The sequence below is a fragment of the Corythoichthys intestinalis genome, chromosome 9 (genome assembly GCF_030265065.1).
Source record: "Corythoichthys intestinalis isolate RoL2023-P3 chromosome 9, ASM3026506v1, whole genome shotgun sequence".
Classification (NCBI taxonomy): domain Eukaryota; kingdom Metazoa; phylum Chordata; class Actinopteri; order Syngnathiformes; family Syngnathidae; genus Corythoichthys; species Corythoichthys intestinalis.
In genome coordinates, this window is record NC_080403.1 from 48,508,202 (window position 1) to 48,533,770 (window position 25,569).

The window sequence follows — 25,569 nt, forward strand, 5'->3', positions numbered from 1 at the left end:
AGTTTCTTGAACTCATTTGAGTCGACGTTTATTGCAGCTCCACAATTCGGAGCATAACAAATGTAAGGACACACACTTCCTGTGTCCGTCAACTATATCGGTCCCTCGGGAAACTCAAACCCAAATAACAATAGTTCAGTAGTTTTACCGTATCAATCCATGGAAGAAACATTTATTCATCATGGGGAAACGAGCAAGTTATACAGCAGCCTTTAAAAGAAAAGTCACATCCGTTTTGTTTTCTCCTAGATTCTGGTAAGTTGGAGAAGTTGTCAAATCATATTATTACCGTAAATATTGTCAGTTTACGGTAATGTTTTGAACTACCAATGTGCTATGCTTGTGCTGTGTTTCACCAGTCAGTAAAATGACATCTCTGTATCTGTACACGAGCTCTGTTTTCTTGTATTCTTCTATTTATTGGTGCTAAAATTAGGGTGCGCGTTATAAACGGGTACAATAATTTTCCCCAAATTTTACAAGTAAATTTGGGGTGCGCATTATACCGGGTGCGCCTTATATTCGGGAAATTACGGTAAGTGTATTGTGCAGTTTGTTGTAAATTGAGTGATGAATATGTATTTTTTTGTTGTACTTTCACAATATTAAGACGAGTGTCTTCCCATAAAAGCAAGAATAGACCAAGCCTTGTGGTTTATGGAAGTGCATTCATTCTTAGCTGTTTGTCGGGCAGTGCAGAAGTGATACGCACTGTTTTGTTCATGTCATTATGAAAAATCTATTGAGATCAAAGGCAAATCTATGTTGAATCCACCAGTTTTTTTTTTTTAAACCTCCAGGTGTTCAAAAACTCAGGTTATGCATTTTTTAAAAAAATTATCGGTTATCGATATCGGTATCGGCTATGAGGAGCAGGAAGTTATCGATATCGGTTTCAAAAAATGGATATCGTGCATCCCTAATATTTACACCAAAAGATATTAACCGGTAACACTATATTTGTCAGCAGCATCATAAGATGTTATAAAACCAGACAAACCACCACTTTGAACAAATTTTCTGCAAAGCTTATTTGCTTCAAGAAGCTTCATTTAGCCATCACTGCTCCCTTGGAGTAGACTGTCAACCTCTCCTGCCACCTGCTGTCAACATTTTTGTCATCCAGCATGTCTCCTAGCATGCGTTGCAGCGCTACAGATGAAAATAACAATCAAAATTCATGTTGTATGCTAATTATTTCTTCAGTTACTGTTCCAACTGTTTCGTTAATTGCTAGTTATGGTATTTGGTAACACTTTATTTGACAGTGGTGCCATAAAACTGTCATAAGACCATCTTAAGTATGATATGACACTGCCCCAAAACATCGCTGCTCTAGAGGAGATCTGCATGGAGGAAGGCCAAAATACCAGCAACAGTGTGTGAAAAGCTTATGAAGAGTTACAGAAAATGTTTGGCCTCCGATATTGCCAACAAAGGGTACATAACAAAGTATTGAGATGAACTTTTGGTATTGACCAAATACTTATTTTCCACCATGATTTGCAAATAAATTCTTTAAAAAAATCAAACAATGTGATTTTCTGTTTTTTTTTTTCCACATTCTGTCTAAATGGTTGAGGTTTAACCATGTTGACAATTACAGGCCTCTCTAATATTTTCAAGTGGGAGAACTTGCACAATTAGTGGTTGACTAAATACTTATTTGCCCCACTGTAAATATTAAAGCTTAGCACAGTTTCCGTTGTGTATGTCGCGAATTTGGGAATGTAACCTTGACATTCTTTGCCAATAACACTGGTTAGTTTCCACGTCACTGAGCATCGAAACGCTGACAATATCAAAGACATCACCACTTTGTTCAATATTTATACTCTTCTGTCAAACTAATCCTCACATTGTGTGCTCCGGTGGAACACTCTGTTCTTCCTTTCTGAACAGGCCTCAAAATGGCTCCATGATCCTCTACAACCGCAAGAAGGTGAAGTACAGGAAAGATGGCTACTGCTGGAAAAAAAGGAAAGACGGGAAGACCACTCGAGAGGATCACATGAAGCTCAAAGTCCAGGGTGTGGAGGTGAGAGGCTGCCGCCAAGAAGAAACACGTCTGTGATCTCTTTTTGTGCTGAGTTGTGCTTCGCTGCCAATCCAATTCGTAATGTCAGTCAGTCCTTCACTCCTTGTAGACACACGCGTGTAACGCAAGGGCACACACAAGCACACACGTGCAGGAGCTACGGGGCGAAGAGCGATATACCTGTGTGTAGCGCCTGTGCATGTGTGTGTATGTGAGAGAGAGCTGTCCCTCCTCCCTGCTCTTGTCCCTGTCTCCTTTCCCCTCTCTCTCTTTCTGAAGGATAAGAGTGTGTTTGGCCCGCAGCCAGGAATGATGTCAATGCCTTCTTCAGCAGAACAGAGAGGGGTATCGATCCAGTCTCAAGGCAGCGTCTGCGTGTGTGTGCGTGCGTGTGTGTTTCTGAGTCACATCAGCCAGCTCAAAAATTGATTATTCAGCAGGAATATACCAAGAGGTGAGAGCGGTGAGCATGCATGTGTCAGACAGCAAAAGACGGGGAGATTGGAAAGCAAAGGGAGAGACGGTGAGGCAGCACATGGATGTGTACGGAAGGCTCACTAGTTGTGCATAAATGAACAGCAGACATAGGCAAAGGGAATAATTGAGATCAAGTATTCCCATCTGCACCTCTATTATTTACAAGCCCACACTCACGCTGACAATCATCTGACATGCATTTTTCTGCTGCCGTGCACAAATACACACAGACACACGTATCCAAAGGCGAGTGTTTCTCTCGCCGGTAGTTGCTCAGTAATTGTTTGTGTCACCTCTTCCCGGGACCCCTGAAGCAAGAAAGCATTGTGTCGCGCAGGGGGCAGTAACGGTAGAGCAGTGGGAGATAGTCAGAGGCAGGAAGCAGAGGAAGAAAAACCCAACCCTGGATTGAGAGCCTCCTCATATCAGATGGAAATATATGGAAATACACTCTGCCTTTGGCCAAACACACTTTAGATAGCTGGCGGGCTTCTTCTCAGAAGAAGCAAAATGGCAAGAAAATGAGAGTGCCAACGAGAACAGCCTTTTCATGTTGCTATTATTTATCCCGCATGTCACGTGTCCACCGCTGTGTGTACTGTGTTTTAACTATGATGATGACCTCGATAGACGAGCGTTCCGTCCTTCCACAGGGAAATCCCACAGGAGACAGAACGGGGTCCGTATATCGATCCTCTTGCAATATTTATACACTGGTGCCAAATATTGATATCTTTATAAGTCAACATCTGATGAAGGACCTTTTGAAAAATACACCAGCATGTTAGCACCTAAATGAATACGACCGAAGTGGCTAAACCTGAGTTCTCCTTTGCTGTTCTCTCCTTTGCTGTCCTCATCTCATCCTCTCCTTTTGTCCCGCTCCCTCCATTTTCTTTTCTCCGTTCCCCCCTGAAATCTCCTCTCCTCTCTCTAGTGTCTGTATGGCTGCTACGTCCACTCCTCCATCATCCCCACCTTCCACCGTAGATGCTATTGGCTACTCCAGGTAAGCTACCCACCCCTTTTCCCATCTTCTCTACAAATAGACTTCACTATCAGTTGACGGGACACGGGACTCGAGGCCGATCCGTAGGGGGTCTATTTTCAAAAACTTAAAATTTTTTCAAAAGCAAATCAAACTAAGCAGGCACCTCTCTTACGCATTTATGAGTCTCCATGAGCAGCGACATCAAAAATTTCAAAGTCGTTCCCTAATAAAATCCCGATTATCTATTTTTTATACAAGTATAACAAAACTGAAAATGCCTATAAAATTCTCAAATTTTACACTAGATTAGTGTTGCAATGATTAATCGATTAACTCGGTCATTCGATTAGAAAAAATGCTTCCAATCAAATTTTGCTGCTTCGAGTATTCGTTTGATGGATACACTGCTCTCTAGTGGTAAGAGTGAATATGCCATAACTAAACAGCTGCTCCCTGTCAAGACCAACATAAGGTATATTTTTGTTTGAGCTAATATGTTTGTTTATACATTCGTTATTTAGTTTAGAAGTATAGCTAGCAGACTTTTATGCGAATATGTGTTTAAACCTTTTGTGAAGAGCTTCGTAAAAACAAAAGTTAGCATTTTATAGCATTCAAGCTAGCCGAGTTTTGCTTTGCAAATTAGGCAATAGTTCTTTTGTTGTACTTAGATTGTCATTTATTTATTTATTTATTTTGTATCGTTTGAGGCCAAGATCAGGTATTGCAACTTAGTTTTTTAAATGCATTTAAAGCTCTTTTGACAGTGCAATCTAACCAAGCCAAAAATACATATTATTGCTTCCAAAATTCATTCTGCAAGGCGTTAAATGTTTGTAATCCGATTACTCGATCATTCGAACTAACTAATCAATAGATGAATCTATTATTTAAATAATCGAAAGTTGTAGCCCTACACTAGATTCACAAAATCCCCAAATGCAGAGTTAATCACCTATATTTTCAGGTTCAATAGCTATATTTCACATATCATAAAAGTTTTTGCCCAAATTAGCAATTTAAAGTTTTTTTTATTTCAGTTTTCAACAGCGAATAAATCACTCGATTTTCACATCAGAAACTTAATACTTGAGGAAAGCATGCAGAATCATCTTAATTTTATTCAACAAAAGCAAAATTTGCTTTTTTTCTATATACAATCACAACTTATTTTGGTTGAATTCCTCAGCACGAGGCTCGTCTTACCAGCTATCTGGCCATCGTCGTTTTTAAGATTGAAATGTTCCATAAAATGAAACACATAAAATGCGATTTTTTTTTGTGTGTGGATGCAGAAATGTCTCAATTACTACTTTTTTGCCAAAAAACGGGCAGTTAGCCAAAAATTACCTGATCATTTGAATATGAACTTACGCTACTGTGTATAAATACAACAGGTTGGCCATCACAAAACAAAGGGCTTTTTTAAGTTAAAAATTCTTGTAAATAAAAGAGTACATGTATAAACATAGAACAGTTCAGATTCTTAGTTATAAGCAAAAAAAAAAAAAAAACGGGCAGCTATCATTCATTTTACATAAATATTCGGAACTAAAATTATGCTATTGTGTCAGTCCAACGTGGCGGCCATCACAAAACAAAGAGCTTTTTAGATTAGCTGAATTTTTTTTATACCAGACAGTTATTTTAGGTTGCTTTAATTACCTGACATGTTACAGCGGACACTTCCGCCTTCATCAGATAGTCACTGGTGTTGGTGCATGTCATGAAAAAAATACAACATAAACACACCGGTCAAACCACACACAACACTCTGCCAGATATTGGCCCATCCAAAGGACAAAATCCACCCAGAAAACAAATATAACTCCATATATGAAATTACATGCTAATCATGGAGCAAATCATGCATCTGGGAGACAGGGAGGAGCTTTACTACAAGAAAAACAACACAAGAAGGACTGTGAGAAGGAGACAACAAAAAGATAAACAAGGGCAATAAAAGAACAAGCACAACAGGAACATCACAAGTCAGCCATGCAAAAGGGAAAACCAAAGAAAACAAACATCAGCACTGGATTAGGGAGGCCATTGAGATCCGCAACCGGGGCACAAGGACCATTAACATGGATGCGGGGGCTTACATGCTCTCCACTACCTGGACCATCATCCTAGAAGAGTGAATCGTCAGCAGAGGGCGTGACTGAGTCACGCCTTCATCTATCAGCTGATAAAGACGCGTCACACCAACACCAGTGACTCTCTGATAAAGGCGGAAGTGTTCGCCGAAACATGTCAGGTAATTAAAACAACCTAAAACAATTGTCTGCGATGAAAGAAAAATTCAACTAATCTATAAGTGTAGACAAAATTAACTCAGTACAGCAACTAAAGAGCTTTTTGAAGTTGAAAATTCTTGTAAATAAATGCGTACATCCCTGAATTTCTATAGATATTAATAGGAGTGCGAACCTCTTGGTACCTCACGATATGGTATGCGATACAAAGCTCACGATAACGATGATCTGACGATATGGCGATACAACGATTATCGATACATTGGTCAGGAAATCATTCTAGGATATTCTACAAACAACTAAAAACCAGAAAAACAAGCTTCTTCTGTGAATTGGAACGAGTTTATGACTGGTAGACGTCCAATCTGTTTGAAGTGGGAGGTGCCATCCCTCCCACTTCAAACAGATTGGACGTCTATAGCTGTCAGTGGCAGCCAATGCCAAGCAATGAGGTAATTTTAGGCCATTTAAGGTCATTTACCTGTTGATTTTCAGTTACTTCCTGTGGATTTTGGGGTATTTCATGGGTCACTTCCTGTTTATTTTGAGTTACAGAACAGGAAGTGACCTGGGAATCACCCAAATGAATAGGCAGTGACTCAAAACTCAACAGGAAATGTCCTGTAAATGCCCTAAAATGAATAGCAAGTGACCTGTAAATGCCCTGAAAATCAGACAGAATGACTATGAATGCTCTGGTTTCGAATGAACGAACATTCCCAGTCTAAATTGATTGGGCGTCGAGCACCATCAATGCAGCCTTAGAGTTCACTGAGATACTATTATGGTGGGAGATTTTGGTAGCAACTTGTTTGTTCCTTTTTATTTTTTTATTTTTTTTTTGACATTGACACCTTTTTAAAACGATATCTCGATTCTTGGCAGGAGCATATCAATAACCTTTTGGGATACAAGGTATCACGATACATCGCCATTTCGATATTTTGTCACACCCCTAGATATGAACATAGAACAGTCTATATTCTTGGGTAAAAGCAAAAAAACAGGCAGTTATCATTCATTTTACGTAAATATTTTGAGCTACAGTTACGTTAATTTTTTCCATGCATTTTTTTACAACATTTCAAAGTGCATGCATTGAGCTATTGTTTGAATTTTGGGGCAGGGGGGGCACAACATGTTGATGACCCCAAAACGCAGTGTCAGCAATAAAATTAACTTACAAGAATGTTTATATTAAGTTGAAAATGAGCGTTTTTTGTTTCCCATCATTTTTAAGGGGAATTCCAAATCAGGCCGCTTAGGCGATACTTTTCGCCAAGATCGTCATCCATTGAATATGGTATGCCCACTGGTGTCGTGCCAATGTAGTTACCCCAGTCAAAAATGGTATCCCCTGGGCGGAGCCATAACGTTGCGCTGATTTCCGTGTTTTGGTGATGTAGTTATCTACGAGGTTTTAAAACATGACCCATCCATTAAAAAAAATGAATACATCTTTTTTTCCTGTCATGTAACCTAACATACGTACGAACGTAAAAAAGGCAACGTTTCACTGTTTTACTCGTAGGATGACCTATAACTTTTATTATTGTAATTCAAGTGCTGTATGGCATTTCTCCAGTTTATAACTGTTTATAATAAACGTCAATGTCCAAAATATATAACTGGGGTTCTTTCTATAACTAATGTGTGTGGGTTAGCTCCCGTGGCCAAGGGACACAATTTTTGATGGGGGTAACTACATTGGCAAGACACCGGTGGTGGCTCAGTTGTACAATTAGCGTCTTTAGTGTGGCAAATTGAAACTAGCCTCTCCATTTTGACGGTGGTCTCTAGCGTTTAATGTTCCAAAATTTCAATCGTTGGTTCTTGCGCAGTAGTTGTTGTCGCTTTTGAATGCTTAGGTTTGAAAAAAAAGACCATCTGGCCTCTTCGGTCCGTGGGTGGTTTTGGCTAAGCAAAGCAAATGACTGTCTAAGGTGCTAGTCACATGATCTGTTCGAAAAATAATTTTGACCTATTTTAAAATTATCTTTTTTTGTTCATTTAATTCATTTTTTTGTTTGTTTTATTACCTTACAACTTTTTTAGACAATATTTTACCGGAAAATCATTAATTTTAAAATCATATACTATATAGGAAAGTTAATCACATGCAATGACACTTTTTGGCCACCTGGAAATCCGCTAATGGCTATTTTATAGGGTTGTTCCGATCATGTTTTTTGGCTCCCGATCCGATCCCGATCGTTTTAGTTTGAGTATCTGCCGATCCCGATATTTCCCGATCCGATTGCTTTTTTTTTTTTTTTTTGCTCCCGATTCAATTCCAATCATTCCCGATAATTTTTCCCGATCATATACATTTTGGCAATGCATTAAGAAAAAAATGAATAAAACTCGGACGAATATATACATTCAACATACAGTACATAAGTACTGTATTTGTTTATTATGACAATAAATGCTCAAGATGGCATTTACATTATTAACATTCTTTCTATGAGAGGGATCCACGGATAGAAAGACTTGTAATTCTTAAAGGATAAATGTGACTTTGTATATTCTGACTAAATATTGCCATCTAGTGTATTTGTTGAGCTTTCAATAAATGATACTGCAGCCATTTAACTATTCTGCCCAAATGCATGATGGGAAGTGCAACCATGACTGTGCGTAGGGGCACCAATTGATATATCTTCTCTGCGTTGGGAAATAACATAGGGTATTAAGAAAAAGTTCAACTACTACCTTTCTTCCCCACATTGCTTCCCACGATGTTTCTAATTGTTGAGAGAGGGATTGTAAGGCTTTAGCCAATTTAAAAAAGGCTCCAAAGGCTGTCAAAATTCACTCTACTCAGTTTACGCTGCCTTGTAGCTCTATATATAGGTAAAACGGCGCCATTATAGATTGAACGCGACAATGCGTGAGTGGGTCGTGCAGCGCATGCGTTAATTGCGTTAAATATTTTAACGTGATTATTTTTTTAAAAAATTAATTACCGTCGTTAACGTGATAAATTTGATAGCCCTACTTTAAGCCAAAACTAAAGAGTCTGGATGAGTGTAAGACATTTTGTCTGTAATGTTAAATACAATTAGAAAACGATTTAATTTAAAAAATATATATACGTATATATAATAGGGACGTTCAAAATTAACGCGTTAACGATCGGTAATTAATTTTTTAAATTAATCCCGTTAAAATATTTGACGCAATTAACGCACAAATGCCCCGCTCAAACATATTAAAAGGACAGCAAAGTGAAAGGTGTACTTGTTGTGTTTTTCGGAGTTTTGCCGCCCTCTGATGGCGCTTGGGTGCGACTGATTTTGTAGGCTTCAGCATCCATGAGCATTGTGTAAGTAATTATTGACATCAACAATGGTGGGCTACGAGTTCATTTTTTGATTGAAAATTTTACAAATTTTATGAAAACGAAAACATGAAGAGGGGTTTTAATATAAAATTTCTATAACTTGTACTAGTTATTATCTTTTATTTATTTTCTATAAATATTTATATATTGTATTTATTTATATAATTTATTTATTATTCTTATTTATCTTTTAAGACCTACAAGTCTTTCTATCCATGGATCGCTTTAACAGAATGTTAATAATGGTAATGCCATCTTGTTGATTTATTGTTATAATAAAGAAATACAGTACTTATGTACCGTATGTTGAATGTATATATCCATCTCGGTCTTATCTTTCCATTCCAACAATAATTTACAGAAAAATATGGCATATTTTATAGATGGTTTGAATTGCGATTAATTAATTTTTGAGCTGTAATCAACTCGATTAAAAATTTTAATCGTTAGACACTCCTAATACATATATATATATATATATTTTTTTTTTTTAAAAAGGCATATCTGATATTTTTTTGCCGATTCCGATACTTTGAAAATGACGTGATCAGATGCCGATCGATCGGGACATCTTTACTATTTTATATAATAATGACCTTGAATCCTCAACAAAATCACTCTTGAGACACTCCTGCCTGCTTGTGTGCAGTAAAACCTTCGTCCTTTTTCCACCCAAATCCGGTGTTTGAACGCAGCGTGTGTTTGAGTTTATCACAGTGAAATCCAAACGCTCTGCCTGGGTCAGCCCCAACGGGAAGGCGTGGTGCAATGTTTGTAGGAGCTGTCTTGTCAACTGATGGTGAAGTCTATGCTCTACATTACAACAAGAAGACTGTACTAAAGGGAGGGAAAAATTATGTATTATGATTATTGTTTTCAGTTAGCTCTTTATTGCTACGTCGCTTTGGCTCAACATGGATTTCCTTATCCAGCGTGTTATGATAGGAATTTATTCACAACTCTACACCAAACTAAACTACCAGAAACTGTATAGTATATTGTTAATTTTCCGCACCACATGTTTAATCTCTTAAATTGGCCATTACATTTCCAAAACAGCACAGTAACCTCCAACATAAACCATTGATAAACATCCTCCTCTTCAAAATTTAATGAGGCAGACTATACTAAAAAGTCAAGTAATAATAAAACTGGACGCCAATTCTGGGTTTATCGTCCCACTCAGAGATATATCTGGTATTATGTGATCATGGTTTGTTTGAGAAAACTTTTCTCAGCTTGAACTTTTCCAACTATTCCTTGGTTAGCACTACCTATCAAGGTCTTAAGGCGTTACTCTCCATGTGGTCCACTCCAGGAAAACACCCCGAAGCGCCACACACATTCCACACATATAAATTTTACACTCGCGCCCCACCTCATGCACAAGACGAGCAGAAGAAGCACAAGCGTATTAGACGCAAACACGCGCATCCCTCACTTGATTGGCCACGCAAGAGCAGGTCACCAGAACCTCATCATCTACAGACCAACATGTTGAATCTTAAACATTCCCTTCATTTCCAAGAAAGTATTGCGCGCCCAACGATGTTCATTTAAAATATGGAAATTCAATACATATTCATGCATTCCTTGCCAATAGGGCTTGCATAATTTTTCACATGAATTTTACAAGGACATTCTCGCCACATGCTGTAAATTGAATTTGGCCCCTATCAAATATATTTTATTTTTCAGCGCACTTGACTCTCTTGTGATTCTCTGAATCTAAAATTGGCAGGGGGAACTTCTGCTTCCTCTATCCGTAATGTGCCATTTTCTGCTCTTTGCACATATATCACATCACATCAGCGAATATGATCATAAATGAGCCTGTCTGTTCTGTTGCATTGCACAGTGTGGTGCTGTAGCAGCCCACTGTGCCATTTTCTTGTTCCACCTCAGCAGGCCCTCCCCCTCACCTGAGTCTGTCTACTGAATCTTTTATCAAGAGGAGCCTCTCTCTCTCTCACACCAGCCACATACACACTTGTTGAATCATTCATGGGATATAAATTCCATAGGTCTGCCGGTGGGCTGCAGCATGGTGAGCTCCGTGCTGACCAGCTCATTCCTCGTTTGCCTCGTTCGCTCTGCAAATCGCATGCACACCGACACACGTGTGGACGTTTCCGCTGGCCCTGCAATGTTAGGGAGAGTGGTGGTGAGTGGGCTTGAGCTGTTAAATGTTTCATAGGCAGGTGAGAGAATCTTGTCTGACACGCTATATCCGACCTCCCTCCTGACCTCCACATACTCCTCTGCTTTCCTTGTCCTTTTCCCCTCCTCTGCAACAGTGTTGTTTTTGGCAGCCCTTTTAATTTTCGTCTTAGTCTTTTGGACGAAATTCTCATTAGGCATAATTAGAGATGATGCCGATTGATCGGGGTCCGATCACGTCATTTTCAAAGTATCGGTATCGGCAAAAAAATATCGGAAATGCCGTTTTTTAATATGTATATATATATATATACACACTTTTTTTTTTTTTTTTTTTTTGGGGCTGTCAAAATTATCGCGTCAACGGGCGTTAATTAATTTTTTAAATAATCACGTTAAAATATTTGACGCAATTAACGCAGTTGCCCCGCTCAGAGAGATTTAAATGACAGTACACAGTGAAACGCTCACTTGTTGTGTTTTATGGAGTTTTGCCGCCCTCTGCTGGCGCTTGGGTGCGACTGATTTTATAGGCTTCAGCATCCATGAGCAATGTGTAAGTAATTATTGACATCAACAATGTAGGGCTACTAGTTTATTTTTTGATTGAAAATTTTACAAATTTTATTCAAACGAAAACATTAAGAGGGGTTTTAATATAAAATTTCTCTAACTTGTACTAACATTTTTCTTTTAAGAACTACCAGTCTTTCTATCCATGGATCGCTTTAACAGAATGTTATTAATGTTAATTCCATCTTGTTGATTTATTGTTATAATAAACAAATAGTCCTTATGTACCGTATGTTGAATGTAGATATCCATCTTGTGTCTTATCTTTCCATTCCAACAATAATTTACAGAAAAATATGGCATATTTTATAGATGGTTTGAATTGCGATTAATTGCGATTAATTACGATTAATTAATTTTTAAGATGTAATTAACTCGATTAAAAAATTTAATCGTTTGACAGCCTTAATATATATATATATATATATGTATATATATATATATATATATATATATATATATATATATATATATATATATATATATATATATATATATATATATATATATATAGCTTAGCTTAGCTTGTAATATATATTTTTTTATTCAAATAATATGGGACCTTAATGGAAAAAAAGAGAAAAATCCAACCTTCAATCCAAGTGCATTCATTCTCATCTGACCAAAGCACACGGTCCCAGTTGAAGTCTGGGACCGTGTGTATTTTTGTGTGAGACCAAGATTGAGCTTTTTGCCAACAAACACTCTAAGTGGGTCTGGCGTGCCACGAAAGATGCGCATGCTGAAAAGGACCTCATACCCACTGTGAAGTATAGGAGTGGGTCAGTGTTGCTGTGGGGCTGTTTCGCTTCCAAAGGCCCTGGGAATCTTGTTAGGGTGCATGGCATCATGAATGCTTTGAAATACCAGAACATTTTAAATGTTAAATCTGTTGCCTTCTGCCCGAAAGCTGAAGGTCGTCACTGGGTCTTTCAGCAAGACAATGACCCCTAAACATATGGCCAAATCTACACAGAAATGGTTCACCAGACACAAAATCAAGCTCCTCCCATGGCCATCTCAGTCCCCAGACCTTGTTTTATTGGCAAAAGGGGGTTGTACAAAATACTAACACCAGGGGTGCTAGTAATTATGACACACATTATTTGATGTCAAATAATTTTTTTCTTTATGTGGGATTTTTTCCCCACTGAATGAATGCACTTGTATTGAAGGTTGGATTTTTCTCTTTTTTCCATTAAGGTCCCATATTATTTGAACAAAAAAAAAATTATTCGAAGCTAAAAAACACATCTTTTTCACGGGTGCCAATAATTATGGAGGGCACTGTATATTTATGTCCCCCATCTTTTTCTATTCTCAAAAATCTTTGAAAAAGCTCCAGGGACTCACTAGGGCAGCGCTAAAGAGCTGCGGGTTTCAGACCTCTGTCGTAGTCCGTCTTTTTCCATATATTTAGCACTAATACATGCTACATTACCACAACAATAATGGTCCTTCTGTCAACGTACCCATTTCAAGGAGTAGGGGGGGAAATTCTAAAAGCCATGTAAAGAGTTTTACTAGTTACGGTGAGAAGGTGAATAGTTTTGTTGTTGTTGTTGTTCGTGAACTACATTTACACGCAAACGCACATCGAGGTACCATTAACCTAGCAAGGTGAGGCATGACAGTCATTTTTGGAGTGTCCCAGAGCTCACAAAACATGAAAAAAGCGCATTTATCACGGTTTCGTCAGCCGTGATTGCGTTGGCCGAAACAGCCGGATAGCACAGATTAAGTACGCCTGCCCCTCGTTGTCGAAGTTAGCGTGGCGGCACTCTGGAAATCGAGCAAGGCTCCCGGCGTAAATTCATTCAAACTTGGCCTTCCGTCCAAGACGGCCATCCAAAGCTCACTTTCGCCGAAATGTCCGATCCAAACTACTGTAATGCCCCGGATATGGGGAAGAAGGAGAGGAGTCTGTATTGGCTCACCCACTTTATTGTGGTAACAATATTAAAGAAAAACAATTACAAAATAACAGCGGCCTGCCGCAACGTATGACCGTTATCTTTCGCGAATTCGCCCATTCTCCTTCTCGCTTCCTTATACGTCACAGCTGGCATGGTCCTGACAAATAACAGTCTTGTGCTAAATGGAATATGAAATAATAAAAATGCATTTATTCAGGACGACATGGCAAAATTACTCCATAATGGTCAAAACTGTCGACTTCACCTTTACTGTCGCACCTCCCGAACGATATTTTATGACACCTAAATCGGACATATGTCATTTCCCTTCCCCGGCTTCGTAGAATGTAAACAAACCAAAAGGCGTGACAGCTAGCCGACATGCTAACCCGAACCGAGTGATGTTTCAAAGTCTTCGAAGCGGAAAATCACACATAACTAGCCTGGATTATTTGACATGACGACTGGGTTGTCGATTGTCTTCGCGGATCGGCAAACCGCCCGGCGGAGAGCAATTTACAGTTCGTTCCCGGGAGGAGGGTGGCTGCAGTTGTTGTGCAGCTAACGTGCTGCTAATGTGCATGAGAAGAGCTTTTTACATGCCTATCAATTATCAAACGTAAGTAGTCCTTCATTTAAAGAAAGTTTGTAGTGTTTACTTTGTAATAGCTGTATTAATATTTGACATAATACTAAACAAGATGTTTACTCACTTCCTCGTTAGTCCAATGGTCCCACAGTAGTCGGGCTTGTTTTGGCCAATATCCACGGTGAATAGGAACCTTTTGAAACTCCAAAACGGCGTATACGCCTCTCCCTCTTACAGAAGGATTTTTCTGCAGCCGTTTGGCTGGCGTGATGCGAAAAATAAACGTATTAATCCGCAAAATCAGCTGAATCCTTCATCCTCATACACAACAGTACGCTGTATAGTGAAGAGGACGCCTTCTACCGTTCACGTAACAGCGCCCTCCTCCTCAATGCAAGACCGAAGCCGGAAGTCACTCATTTTCATTGCGCGGGAGTCAAAAAACTAAATAAATATAGCGATCGCTTCCACACACATCCAAGCGGTCCATATCATTCAGGAGCATAAAATACAGCGTGTATTATGAAATAAACACGCTTTTTCGGGTCACATGCACTTTAAGGGGGCCTCGCATAATTATGGACATTGCAATACGCAATGAATAGGTTGCCGCTGAACCCTTCACACTAGGCTGCTGCCAGTTTGAAACAGCCTTAATTTAAAAAAATAATAATAATAGTAATTTATTAGGCAAGGCAAGGCAAATTTATTTATATAGCACAATTCAACACAAGGCAATTCAAAGTGCTTTACATCACATGGAGATCATAAAAATCACATTTAATTCAATACAACCTAAAAACCAAGACAATCAAAATCGGAAATAAAATTATACATAAAGATCGCATTTAATCACAAATAGAATAAAAATAAATACATAAAAATAAAACAAAAACTACTGCTAATAATAATTGAAATCAGCAATGGAGATAAGCACAAGAGGAATAGAAAGCAAGTAGATTGAAATATATAGACAGTTATGGATATGTAGTGCTAAGCAAAAGCGTTTTTAGCCCTGATTTAAAAGAGCTAACAGTTTGAGCATACTTCAGACGTTCAGGTAACTTGTTCCAGAGGTGAGGAGCATAATAACTAAATGCTGCCTCACCCTGCTTGGTTCTTGTTCTTGGAACATGCAGTAGACCGGTTCCAGACGACCTTAGGGGTCTAGATGTCTCATAGGAATCTAACAAATCAAGCATGTATTTTGGTCCAAGGCCATTAAGTGTTTTGTAGACGAGCAGTAGTATTTTATAGTCTATCCTTTGACTCACTGGAAGCCAGTGTAGCGATTTCAAAACCGGTGTAATGTGGTCCAGCTTCCTTGTATTTGTGAGGACTCTGGCTGCAGCATTCTGTACTAGCTGCAGCTTCCTGACTGATTTTTTTATCAAGACCCGTAAATATACCATTGCAATTGTCCAATCTGCTGAAAATGAATGCATGCATAAGTTTTTCCATGTCTTGTTGAGTCAGAAGCCCCTTAATTCTGTTAAAAAAAAAAAAAAAAACATCTCATTTGCGAGGCGTGGCGGCTTTTATTTTAGTGTGGCGTGACGCCACAATATCTTGTATTTAAGGGAAACCCTGCATTGTGAACATATAACGGAACTAGTTGTCGTCTCTTTAAACGAAAACTGGCCTTCATGCCATTATGTCTTAGCCACCCAAGGCACGTTTTAAGCTAGCTATCGTCATGAAAAAATGGTGTGTCGACGAAATATTTTCGTTATCGTCACCGTTGACGAAAACAACAGTGCTCTGCAAATACTGTATCAATGCATTCTTTTGCTGATAAAGACAGATGACAAAAAAATTGAGGATGTTTTTTTTTCCCCACCAATGAGATGTGCCTTTGCTGTGTTATAGAACCCAGACATCGTGCTGGTGCACTATCTGAATGTCCCGGCAGTGGACGATAGCGGGAAGCCATGCGGACCTGTCCTCTGCTCCATAAACACAGACAGGAAGGAGTGGGCCAAGTGGAGCAAAGAGGAGCTCATCGGTCAACTCAAACCTATGTGTGAGTTATCTTTTCCTACCCTACACCACTCAATACCCTCCTACTTACTCATACTCTTGTTTCAGTCAGCATACTTCTCCTAAACATCAGAATGAGTGTAATACCGGGTGAACAACTGCAGCTGTCGTTGTGATTATTACAATTAAAGAGATGAAAACCCAATCACTTCAAACTTCAAAAACACTGCTGGATTGGCATTTTTTTTTAAATCTAGTTGAGATATGAGGCAGCTGCAGAATTTAGGATGTATAGACTACGATAAAAACCGAGCTGGGCAATTTCATTTTTATGGGGGCGGTGGGGAGGGCTTCCAAAAGTCAATGCCATGCTGCCACCTAGAGGCAAATACGCATTGCACCAAAAAAACAAAGAAAAAGAGGTGGATGAATAGAGGAGCCCAAACTGGACGTGCTTGAAATAACCGGCATGTATTATTCATCAATAGGCATCAGAGAGATTAGATAACCTGAGTACATATAAACATAGACAAACAGTAAATTACCTAATCTCGCATCTTTTGATCTGGTATTGAAGGGCAAATAAGGACAGCCAAAGTGGGTTGTTGACTAAAATTATTTCTCTCATCAGTGAGTTTCTTTCCAAAGGGACCATTAACAGTGCAATTTTAGGATTACAAATTTGATTTTGTATATTGTTTGAATTTTTTATTTTTTTTAAACAAATCAATATATGCATTGTGTTTTAGGTATACACTAAGTGTTGTACTACTTTCAATTTACGTTTAAGTCACTGGAGGGCGCCAACGTGTACTTAAAATAATGCTACCTCAGAACACCCAAGCGAAAATAAACAAGGGCTCTCCATCATGTGAGTTTATTTTTAACTTATTCACTTCCATTGACAGCGAAAGACATCAAATCCATTTTAACTAGGATGGCTGCATTGAATAATCATATTTCAGTGCCCCTGACAGCAATAGACATGCAATCCATTTTGACTCCCAGTCAAAGTCGATAGGCGTCTATCACTCTCATTGGAAGCAAATTAATTACAGTAATTCCTCGTTTTTCGCGGTTAATGGGGATCAGAACCCACCGCGATAAGTGAAAAACCGCAAAGTAGCGCCCCTCCCCCTCCAATTTTAAGACGTTTTTTTCACTTAAATTTCCCAAATTATAATTTTAAAAAATCTTTTTGTGTATAATATATATATATATATGTATATATATGGCGGAAAACACAGACAATACTGAAAAAGCAGTTTCTGCTCTTGCACTCCTCTTTAAAAGAAACTGCTGAATTTTAAGCCAAAACCACCTGTTGTGTTTGATAGAACGATATGTCTATATGCTGCCATAGCAGATTCATGGCGCATTAAGCCCCCGAACTATTTTTAATTTGTCAATTTTACCCTGAAAACCCCCGTTTACAGACGTCGCGCAACCGTTTTTGTTTTAACTCAGCCATAAAACTAAGGTAATTAATTGTATTTAATACTGAAAATGTCTGTCATTTTTAGCTTAAAATCATTAATTGATGTCTAATATTTCGTTAAAACAAAAAACGACTTTAAAAAATTATTCACTCGCATATTTTAAACTTTTAAACAAATGACGTCACTATGAAAAAAATGGCGTCTGTAAAAAAGTCACGGATATCTACCTCATAACTATCGCTTAATTGTATTTTTTTTTGTGACTATCGCATTTTCCCCGATATGTTAGATGATAAATAATCGATCCAAACAAACTGAGCGGAACTTCAAGTGACCTGAGTGTTTTCCGCCATATCCTGGAAAAACAATCAAGTGACTTTAAGTTCCGCTCTGAGACCCTCAATTTGGCCAACTTTCAAAATTGTCCGATATGCATGTGTGATCCATCATTGGAAAGCTTAAAATCTCTATTTTCTGGGGGAAGAATTTTTTGGAGCAGGAGGGCATTAAAAAAGAAAAAAAATTAAACAGCAAAATTCTAACCAGAGGCGACAGCAGAATTAAAGATGCCATGATTTCAACGAGATATTATCGCGTACTTACCTTGTTCCGATCCAAAAACTCCATGTATTATGTATCACTGAGTGTCAAGACACAGCTGTGAATGGCCACAGCTGGATTTTTTGGGGTTTTTATGGGTGAAACATGGTCATATAACAAGGGTCGCGATGTTGAAATCGCAGACATCAAGGAGTTGTCTAGATTTTCTTTTTCATATATTTACCCTTATAAGTTAAGAGGTAGATATCTGTGACTTTTTTACAGACGCCATTTTTTTCATTGTGACATATTTGTTTAAAACTTTAAAATATGTGAGTGAATAATTTTTTAAAGTTCTTTTTTTTTTTTTTAAATGAAATTTGAGACAACAATTAATGATTCTAAGCTAAAAACGACAGACATTTTGAATATTAAATGTAATTAATTACCTTTGTTTTATGGCTGGGTTGAAACAAAAGCGGTTGCGCAACGTCTGTAAATGGGGGTTTTCAGGGTAAAATGGACAAATTAAAAATAGTTCGGCGGCTTAATGCGCCATGAATCTGCTATGGCAGCATATAAACATATTGTTCTATCAAACACAACAGTTATTTTGGCTTAAAGTACAGCAGATTATTTTAAAGAGAGATGCAAGAACAGAAACTGCTTTTTCAGTCTTGTCTGTGTTTTCATTGGCAACACTCAGGTGACTCTACTGTAAGTTCCGCTCTGAGACCCCTCCAGTTTGGCCAAATTTCAGAATTGTCCTATATGCAGGCGTGATACATCATTGGAAAGATTAAAATCTCAATTTTCTGGGGGAAGAAACATTCTGAACAGGAGGGCATTTAAAAAAAAAGTTTAACCCCTAAACCCTAACTGGCGGTGAGAGCATGAGAGAGCATAATTAAAGACACCATGATTTTAACGAGATATTATTGCGTACTTACCTTGTTTCGATCCCAAAACTCTGTGTAGCATGTCTCACCGAGTGTCAAGACACAGCTGTGAATGGCCACTGCCGGACTTTTTGGGGTTTTTATGGTTGAAACACGGTAATATAACAAGGGTCGCAATGCAGAAATCGCAGACATCAAGGAGTGGTCAAGATTTTAGTTTTCAAATATTTACCCTTTTTAAAGTTTTTTTTTCTTTTTATTCCCAAATTTTCTTTTTTTGGATTGACTATTTAAATATCGGGGAAAATGCAACAGTAACAAAAATAATACAATCAAGAGAGTTATGAGGTTGATATCCGAGACCTATTTACAGACGCTATTTTTTTTCATTGTAACATAATTTGTTTAAAAGTTTAAAATATGCAAGTGAATAATTTTTTGAAGTCGTTTTTTTTTTTAAGCTAAATATTTGACATCAATTATGATTCTAAGCTAAAAATGATAGACATTTTGAATACCGGTAATAAATATAATTACTTTCCAACTTAATATAGACAAAAGCGGTTGAGCGGTGTCTGTAAACGGGGGTCTCCAGGGTAAAATGTTCAAATTAAAAATTGTCCATAATGCGCAATGAAACTGCTATGGCAGCATATAGACATATTGTTCTGTCTAACACAACAGTTCTTTTGGCTTAAAATACAGCAGTTTATTTTAAAGAGGGGTGCAAGGACAGAAACTTTTTCAGCCTTGTCTGTGTTTTCCGCCATATATATTTTAATCGATGGTTTTTAGTCACTTCAAATGTAAGCACTTCAAATGTAATAATTATGATGTTTTAAACATGTGACTGTCCTCCCGATGTTTTTTAAACAACAATAAAATAGAAAAATGCTTGTCTTTATTAAATGTCTCATTGAACGAGTCCACTCAAATCCGCTCAAGCTGCTCATTTACAATGAGTTGCCACAGCAACTGTTTAACAAGTTAAACGATTATTGACACGTTGACAGCGTTTTGGCTTCCAAGCATCCCTGGCAAGATCAAACCTTATCGTCTGTCAATCATCGTTAACTTTAACAAGCAACTCCAGTGCACTGCCTGACTAAGAAAAACAGCAGGAGGGAGAGTGAGACTACGTGATCGGATCGAGACAGCTCTAGAACAGTGCATTTATTTATTTTTTTATTTTTTATTTTTTTTTTAAATTCCGTGATGAACTGGGGTGCGAAGTTTTGAAGCATGAAGTAGCGAGGGATCGTTGTAATTTATTAAGGAAGGTTGTTGATGTGTAACATTAGTTTGAGTGTTTAAGTGGTAAAGTGCTAAATTTACTGTGTAGTCAACATATAAACAGTTCATTTTTAGAACAATTTCGGTTAGTCTATTAGCATCAGTTGCAGCCAATGAGTTGATGTAACTCTTATACTCTTTGTGTGTTAGGTGCTGGAAGCAGCCTACACCAGAAATGCTCCAGTGTCAAACAGCGTATCATCTCATCCAAGCAGGAGTCAGGGGCAGCAGCAGGGGGTGGCGCTACAGCGGGTGGCGGCACTACAGCAGGCCAGAGATCTGAGGAAGCAGATGGCACAGAGGTGCAGAACAGTGACGTATCAGAGGGCCAGACAGAGCCCAGTCCTGGGGGGCGCAGGAGCAGAGCAGGCGGAGGAGATAGGAGAAATGGCCGAATGGCAAAGCCCTCCCTTCTCCCACAAAGCAGCATGGAAGTGTCCTCGTCTACCTCCACCAACCAGGTGGAAGTCCCAGACACCACCCAGAGTTCCCCGCTCTCAATCACCAGTGACATGGCTGACAGCCCTGCACTAGCCATCGGGGCTGGCCTGTCACAGAGCACTGCCGTGTTCATGTCTGAAGTCACCACACTGACTGGAGATTCGGTTTACTCGGCGGGCCACACACACCTGCTGCCGACCTCCCACGAGAGCACCGCCAATGGCATCATGTTGGCTGTTGCCCCCGAGAACCAGAGGTTTGCCTCATTTCCTGGCGGGGTCGGCTTAGGAGAGGGAGGAGAGTTGGTTCTTTCCAGCTCGCTGGACTCGGGCGGAGGAGTTAGCCTTCCAGAGACTGCCATGACCTTTGACCCAGACTGCTTCCTTAACAACCCCAAGCAGGGTCAGACCTATGGAGGAGGCGGAGGGAAGACTGAGGGGTGTAACGGCAACGATGGTGGGATCCACTGTTCTTCTAACGGCTTTGTCTACAGCCCATCCCTTGTTAACAATATCAAGAAGGAAGCTACGCCTATGGAGCAACCACTGGCCCCTCAGAGTAGTTATGTAGGAGAGGGGGCAGGCCTGAGCCCCAGCACCACTTTGGAGCAGATGGACTTCAGTGCTGTCATGTCATCACCGTGCGTCCCGGGTCTAACCCAATCTGCGCACCACCCTTCGCCAAACCTCTTCCTCCAGACCCCAACGCACACGAACCAGACGTCCCAGCAGCAGACCAACAGTGCTGAAGCACCACAGGAATCAGATGAAGCTAGAGCCTACATACACATGCCGGAAGACACCCCGATCACCAACGGAGACCACCATTCGCACCTCCACCAAAGCAGTCAAGACCAGGCCATGTGCGGGAGGAACGGGAAAGGAGCATCGGTTCCCTCTTTCCCCCTGACGAACCAGGACGCTAATGTTGAGCAACCCAGCAACGGGGTTCGTCAGGAGGTCGGTGGCAAAGTCCTTGAGAATGGAGGAGAGTTGATGCTCAAGTCCGGTGCTGCTCACGAGGCTTACGGCAGTGTGGACACTGAACACTACCTTCAACCAACAGACGGCAATGGAGTCGGGGAGGAAGGAGGAGGGGTCTGCGGTGCTGCAGGAGGAGCGGAAAATGAAATTCTTTGTAATGGAGTAAGCTTGTCTGGGCCTGGCGGCTCAGTGGGGGCTAGTCCTCAGTCAATAGGCGCTAGTGCTAGCATTGAGAGGGCACTGTACAATTCCTCCCTTCCTCCACAAGGGGGAGGCGTATCAGCCACGGCGGCCGGAGCAGGAGCAGCCATCAGCCTGGAAGGGTTTGAGGCTTCATTTGGAAGCCAGTTCTCTGATCTCATCAATGATTTCATCTCAGTCGAAGGGTCTGCAGGTGGGGTAGGGGCCGCCGTCAACGGGGTCCTGATGCCTCAAGAGGGGGCGGTGGGAGAGGAGCAAGGCACGGGGGAAGGCCACCTGCAGGGCTCAGAAGTGGAGCAGGGAGCTCTGGGAATGCTCCAAGAGACCGGGAGGCTGTTCGGTGTGACAGACTACTCCCCAGAGTGGTCTTATCCAGAGGTTAGTAACAACATTAGTATCATTATTTATTCATCATTGTTGCCTGGAGTTAAATCAGACTGACACATGATGGAATACGGCTTGTACTGATGTTAAAAAATGGAATCATGTTCTCAAGTGATTGCTGAGTTAATGAAATTTCAATATTACATGGATTCCTCTGGGTGGCTCCATTAATTCAACCATGTATTGCATAGAACTTTACAGGCAGTGAATCACATCGGTGGTGTTTTCTGTCATTTTGATTTAAAGGACAGTGCATTTAAATCAAAAAAGTAAGACGAATAAAGTTGTTATTTTGTACACATAATGTTTCCCCAAATGCATCAACATTTTTTCCCCTTTCCATATTCTTTATAAATTACTCCACAAGTTTGGTTATTTTTGGTACTATTGTACACCTTTACCAGTTGGTAGAATTAATGATAAAATCAAATTTAAACCTAGAAAACAAATTCCAGGTGCCTGTATAATTTATGAATGTTTGCTGCTTTATACATTATTGTATTTGTTCATATTTGGTTTTAGACACTGTCATGTTTCCTTCACTATAGCTTTCTGTGAAGTCACCACACTGTGTCACATTCCACTTACCAGTGTTTGTGCGACAGGGTGGTGTGAAGGTGCTCATAACAGGACCGTGGTTGGAGTCAAGCAGTGAGTACAGCTGTCTGTTTGACCACATCAGCGTCCCTGCTGCCCTTATCCAGCCTGGTGTGCTACGCTGCTACTGTCCTGGTATCTACACACTGTCAAATCATTTATATGTACTATCAACTACACTTGCGTACACTCGAACCACTTTTAGACTGTATCATTAACATCTTAATTGATGAATATACTGTTTTTGGAGTAAAGCGCAAAATCTTCCTGAAATTATTCAAATGTAAACGCACCGGACTAGGGTTGTTCCGATCATGTTTTTTTGCTCCCGATCCGATCCCGCTCGTTTTAGTTTGAGTATCTGCCGATCCCGGTATTTCCCAATCCGATTGCTTTTTTTTGCTCCCGATTCAATTCCAATCATTCCCGATCATATACATTTTGGCAATGCATTAAGAAAAAAATGAATAAAACTCGAACGAATATATACATTCAACATACAGTACATAAGTACTGTATTTGTTTATTATGACAATAAATCCTCAAGATGGCATTTACATTATTAACATTCTTTCTGTGAGAGGGATCCACGGATAGAAAGACTTGTAATTTCTTAAAGGATAAATGTGACTTTGTATATTGTGACGAAATATTGCCATCTAGTGTATTTGTTGAGCTTTCAGTAAATGATACTGTAGCCATTTAACTGTTCTGGCCAAATGCATGATGGGAAGTACAACCATGACTGTGCGTAGTGATACCAATTGATATATCTCCTTTAAGTTGGGAAATTACATAGGGTGTTAAGAAAAGGATCAATTACTACCTTACTTCCCCACATTGCTTCCCACAATATTTCTAATCATAGGGAGAGGGATTGTAAGGCTTTAGCCAATTAAAAAAAGGCTCCAAAGGCTGCCAAAATTCACGCTACTCATTTTACGCTGGATTTTAGCTCTATATATACAGTGGGAGAACAAGTATTTGATACACTGACAATGGGAAAACCCATCGCCACTGTAGGTAAAACGGCGCCATTACAGATTGAACGCGACAATGCGTGAGTGGGTCGTGCAGCGCATGCGTTAATTGCATTAAATATTTTAACGTGATAAATTTTTTAAAAAATGACCGACGTTAACGGGAAGATTTGATAACCCTACCTTAAGCCTAAACTAAAGACTCTGGATGAGTGTAACATATTATGTCTGTAACATTAAATACAATCAGAAAACAATTTAATTTAAAAAATATATATATATATTAAAAATGTCCGATATTTTTTTGCCGATTCCGATACTTTGAAAATGACGTGATCGGACCCGATCGATCGGGACATCTCTACACCGGACACTTTAAGTCAGTGCTTCTCAATTATTTTCTGTTACGCCCCCCCCAAGCAAGACGTAAATGTTTCGCCCCCCCCCCCCAAACTCTCTGCCGCCACTGTAAATAGTATTATTTGTCTATAAAATTACTATTATAAATACGCATCTGCCTAACATTGTGTCCTTTTTTTCTAATAAAGAAAAGTAACAGATCAACTTATAATAAAGTATAACTTTATTAACATTGTTTTGTTTGTAACAGAGTAGACTTGACGTGCATCAATTTGCCTGAATTAAAAAAAAAAAAAGTCACATTCAAACTGTAAAAATACACTCAAGGTACATTTTTGACCATTTGATACAGAAAAATAAAATGTAATAAAATCCGTAAATAATAACAAATTCAAATTGATTAGAAAAATGTACTCATGAGGACAATATGCCAAAAAATTTGACCGAAAAAACAAAAATGAATAAAGGAAAAAAAGAGTGTCCTTGGACAGAAGGACAGTTTTTATTTTTGCTGCTCACACTCAGTATTACCTCCTTTGCAATGGTGTGGAGTCATTTTGCAATGAGCATGCTAACAATGCTCACTGGTTTACTGATATAACACTGACAAAGCAGGACTATTGTTGGCAATATTCGGCACGTTTTCGCTGAAAAACAATCAAGCGGCTTATCAATGAAATTGGGGTCGAATGTCTTTAAGTGGCGTCTTAATTGATTTGGCTTCTGGCAGTCTGCTATTATTATTTTCAGACACAGTAAACGGTAGTCTTTCCTCATCACCCCACTGTGCTAAAAGTCAAAGCTAAAAGGCAAACGGCACGAAAAAAGCGCATTCTCGGCGGCCGAGGTAGAACCGGAAGTGAGGGCGGTCGTCGTGACGATCCCAAGCCAAAAATGGCACTTCTCGGGCGGCGACGTGAAAACCCTGACAAGACAGTGGGTCGCTGCGTGAGTGAGTCCGGTCGGAAAACGGCTTTCGAAAACGGCGGCTGCGCACTGCTCTTCGTATCTGTTTTCTGTGTGCTGACTCTGAGTGCTCTTCCTTAGTTCAAAAATACTGCACGCACTCTGAAAATGAGAGCGCCACTGCCACCCACTGAGTGGATGTGCAAGTACACTTTATT

The 25,569-nt window shown here is 39.5% G+C and overlaps 1 protein-coding gene across 4 annotated transcripts in view; it reads left to right on the forward strand.

The window, feature by feature from the left end:
* Nucleotides 1-25,569, forward strand: part of LOC130922299 (calmodulin-binding transcription activator 1-like) — a 213,322-nt gene that overhangs the window by 137,355 nt on the left and 50,398 nt on the right. For 3 of the 4 annotated variants that reach the window (XM_057846990.1, XM_057846993.1, XM_057846994.1), the window contains exons 5-9: nt 1,903-2,038; nt 3,453-3,524; nt 16,218-16,371; nt 20,650-22,502; nt 23,114-23,240. In XM_057846990.1, the coding sequence (XP_057702973.1) occupies nt 1,903-2,038; nt 3,453-3,524; nt 16,218-16,371; nt 20,650-22,502; nt 23,114-23,240 (2,342 nt within the window). The remainder of the gene's footprint in view (nt 1-1,902; nt 2,039-3,452; nt 3,525-16,217; nt 16,372-20,649; nt 22,503-23,113; nt 23,241-25,569) is intronic. The other variant, XM_057846992.1, reaches the window with a different exon arrangement.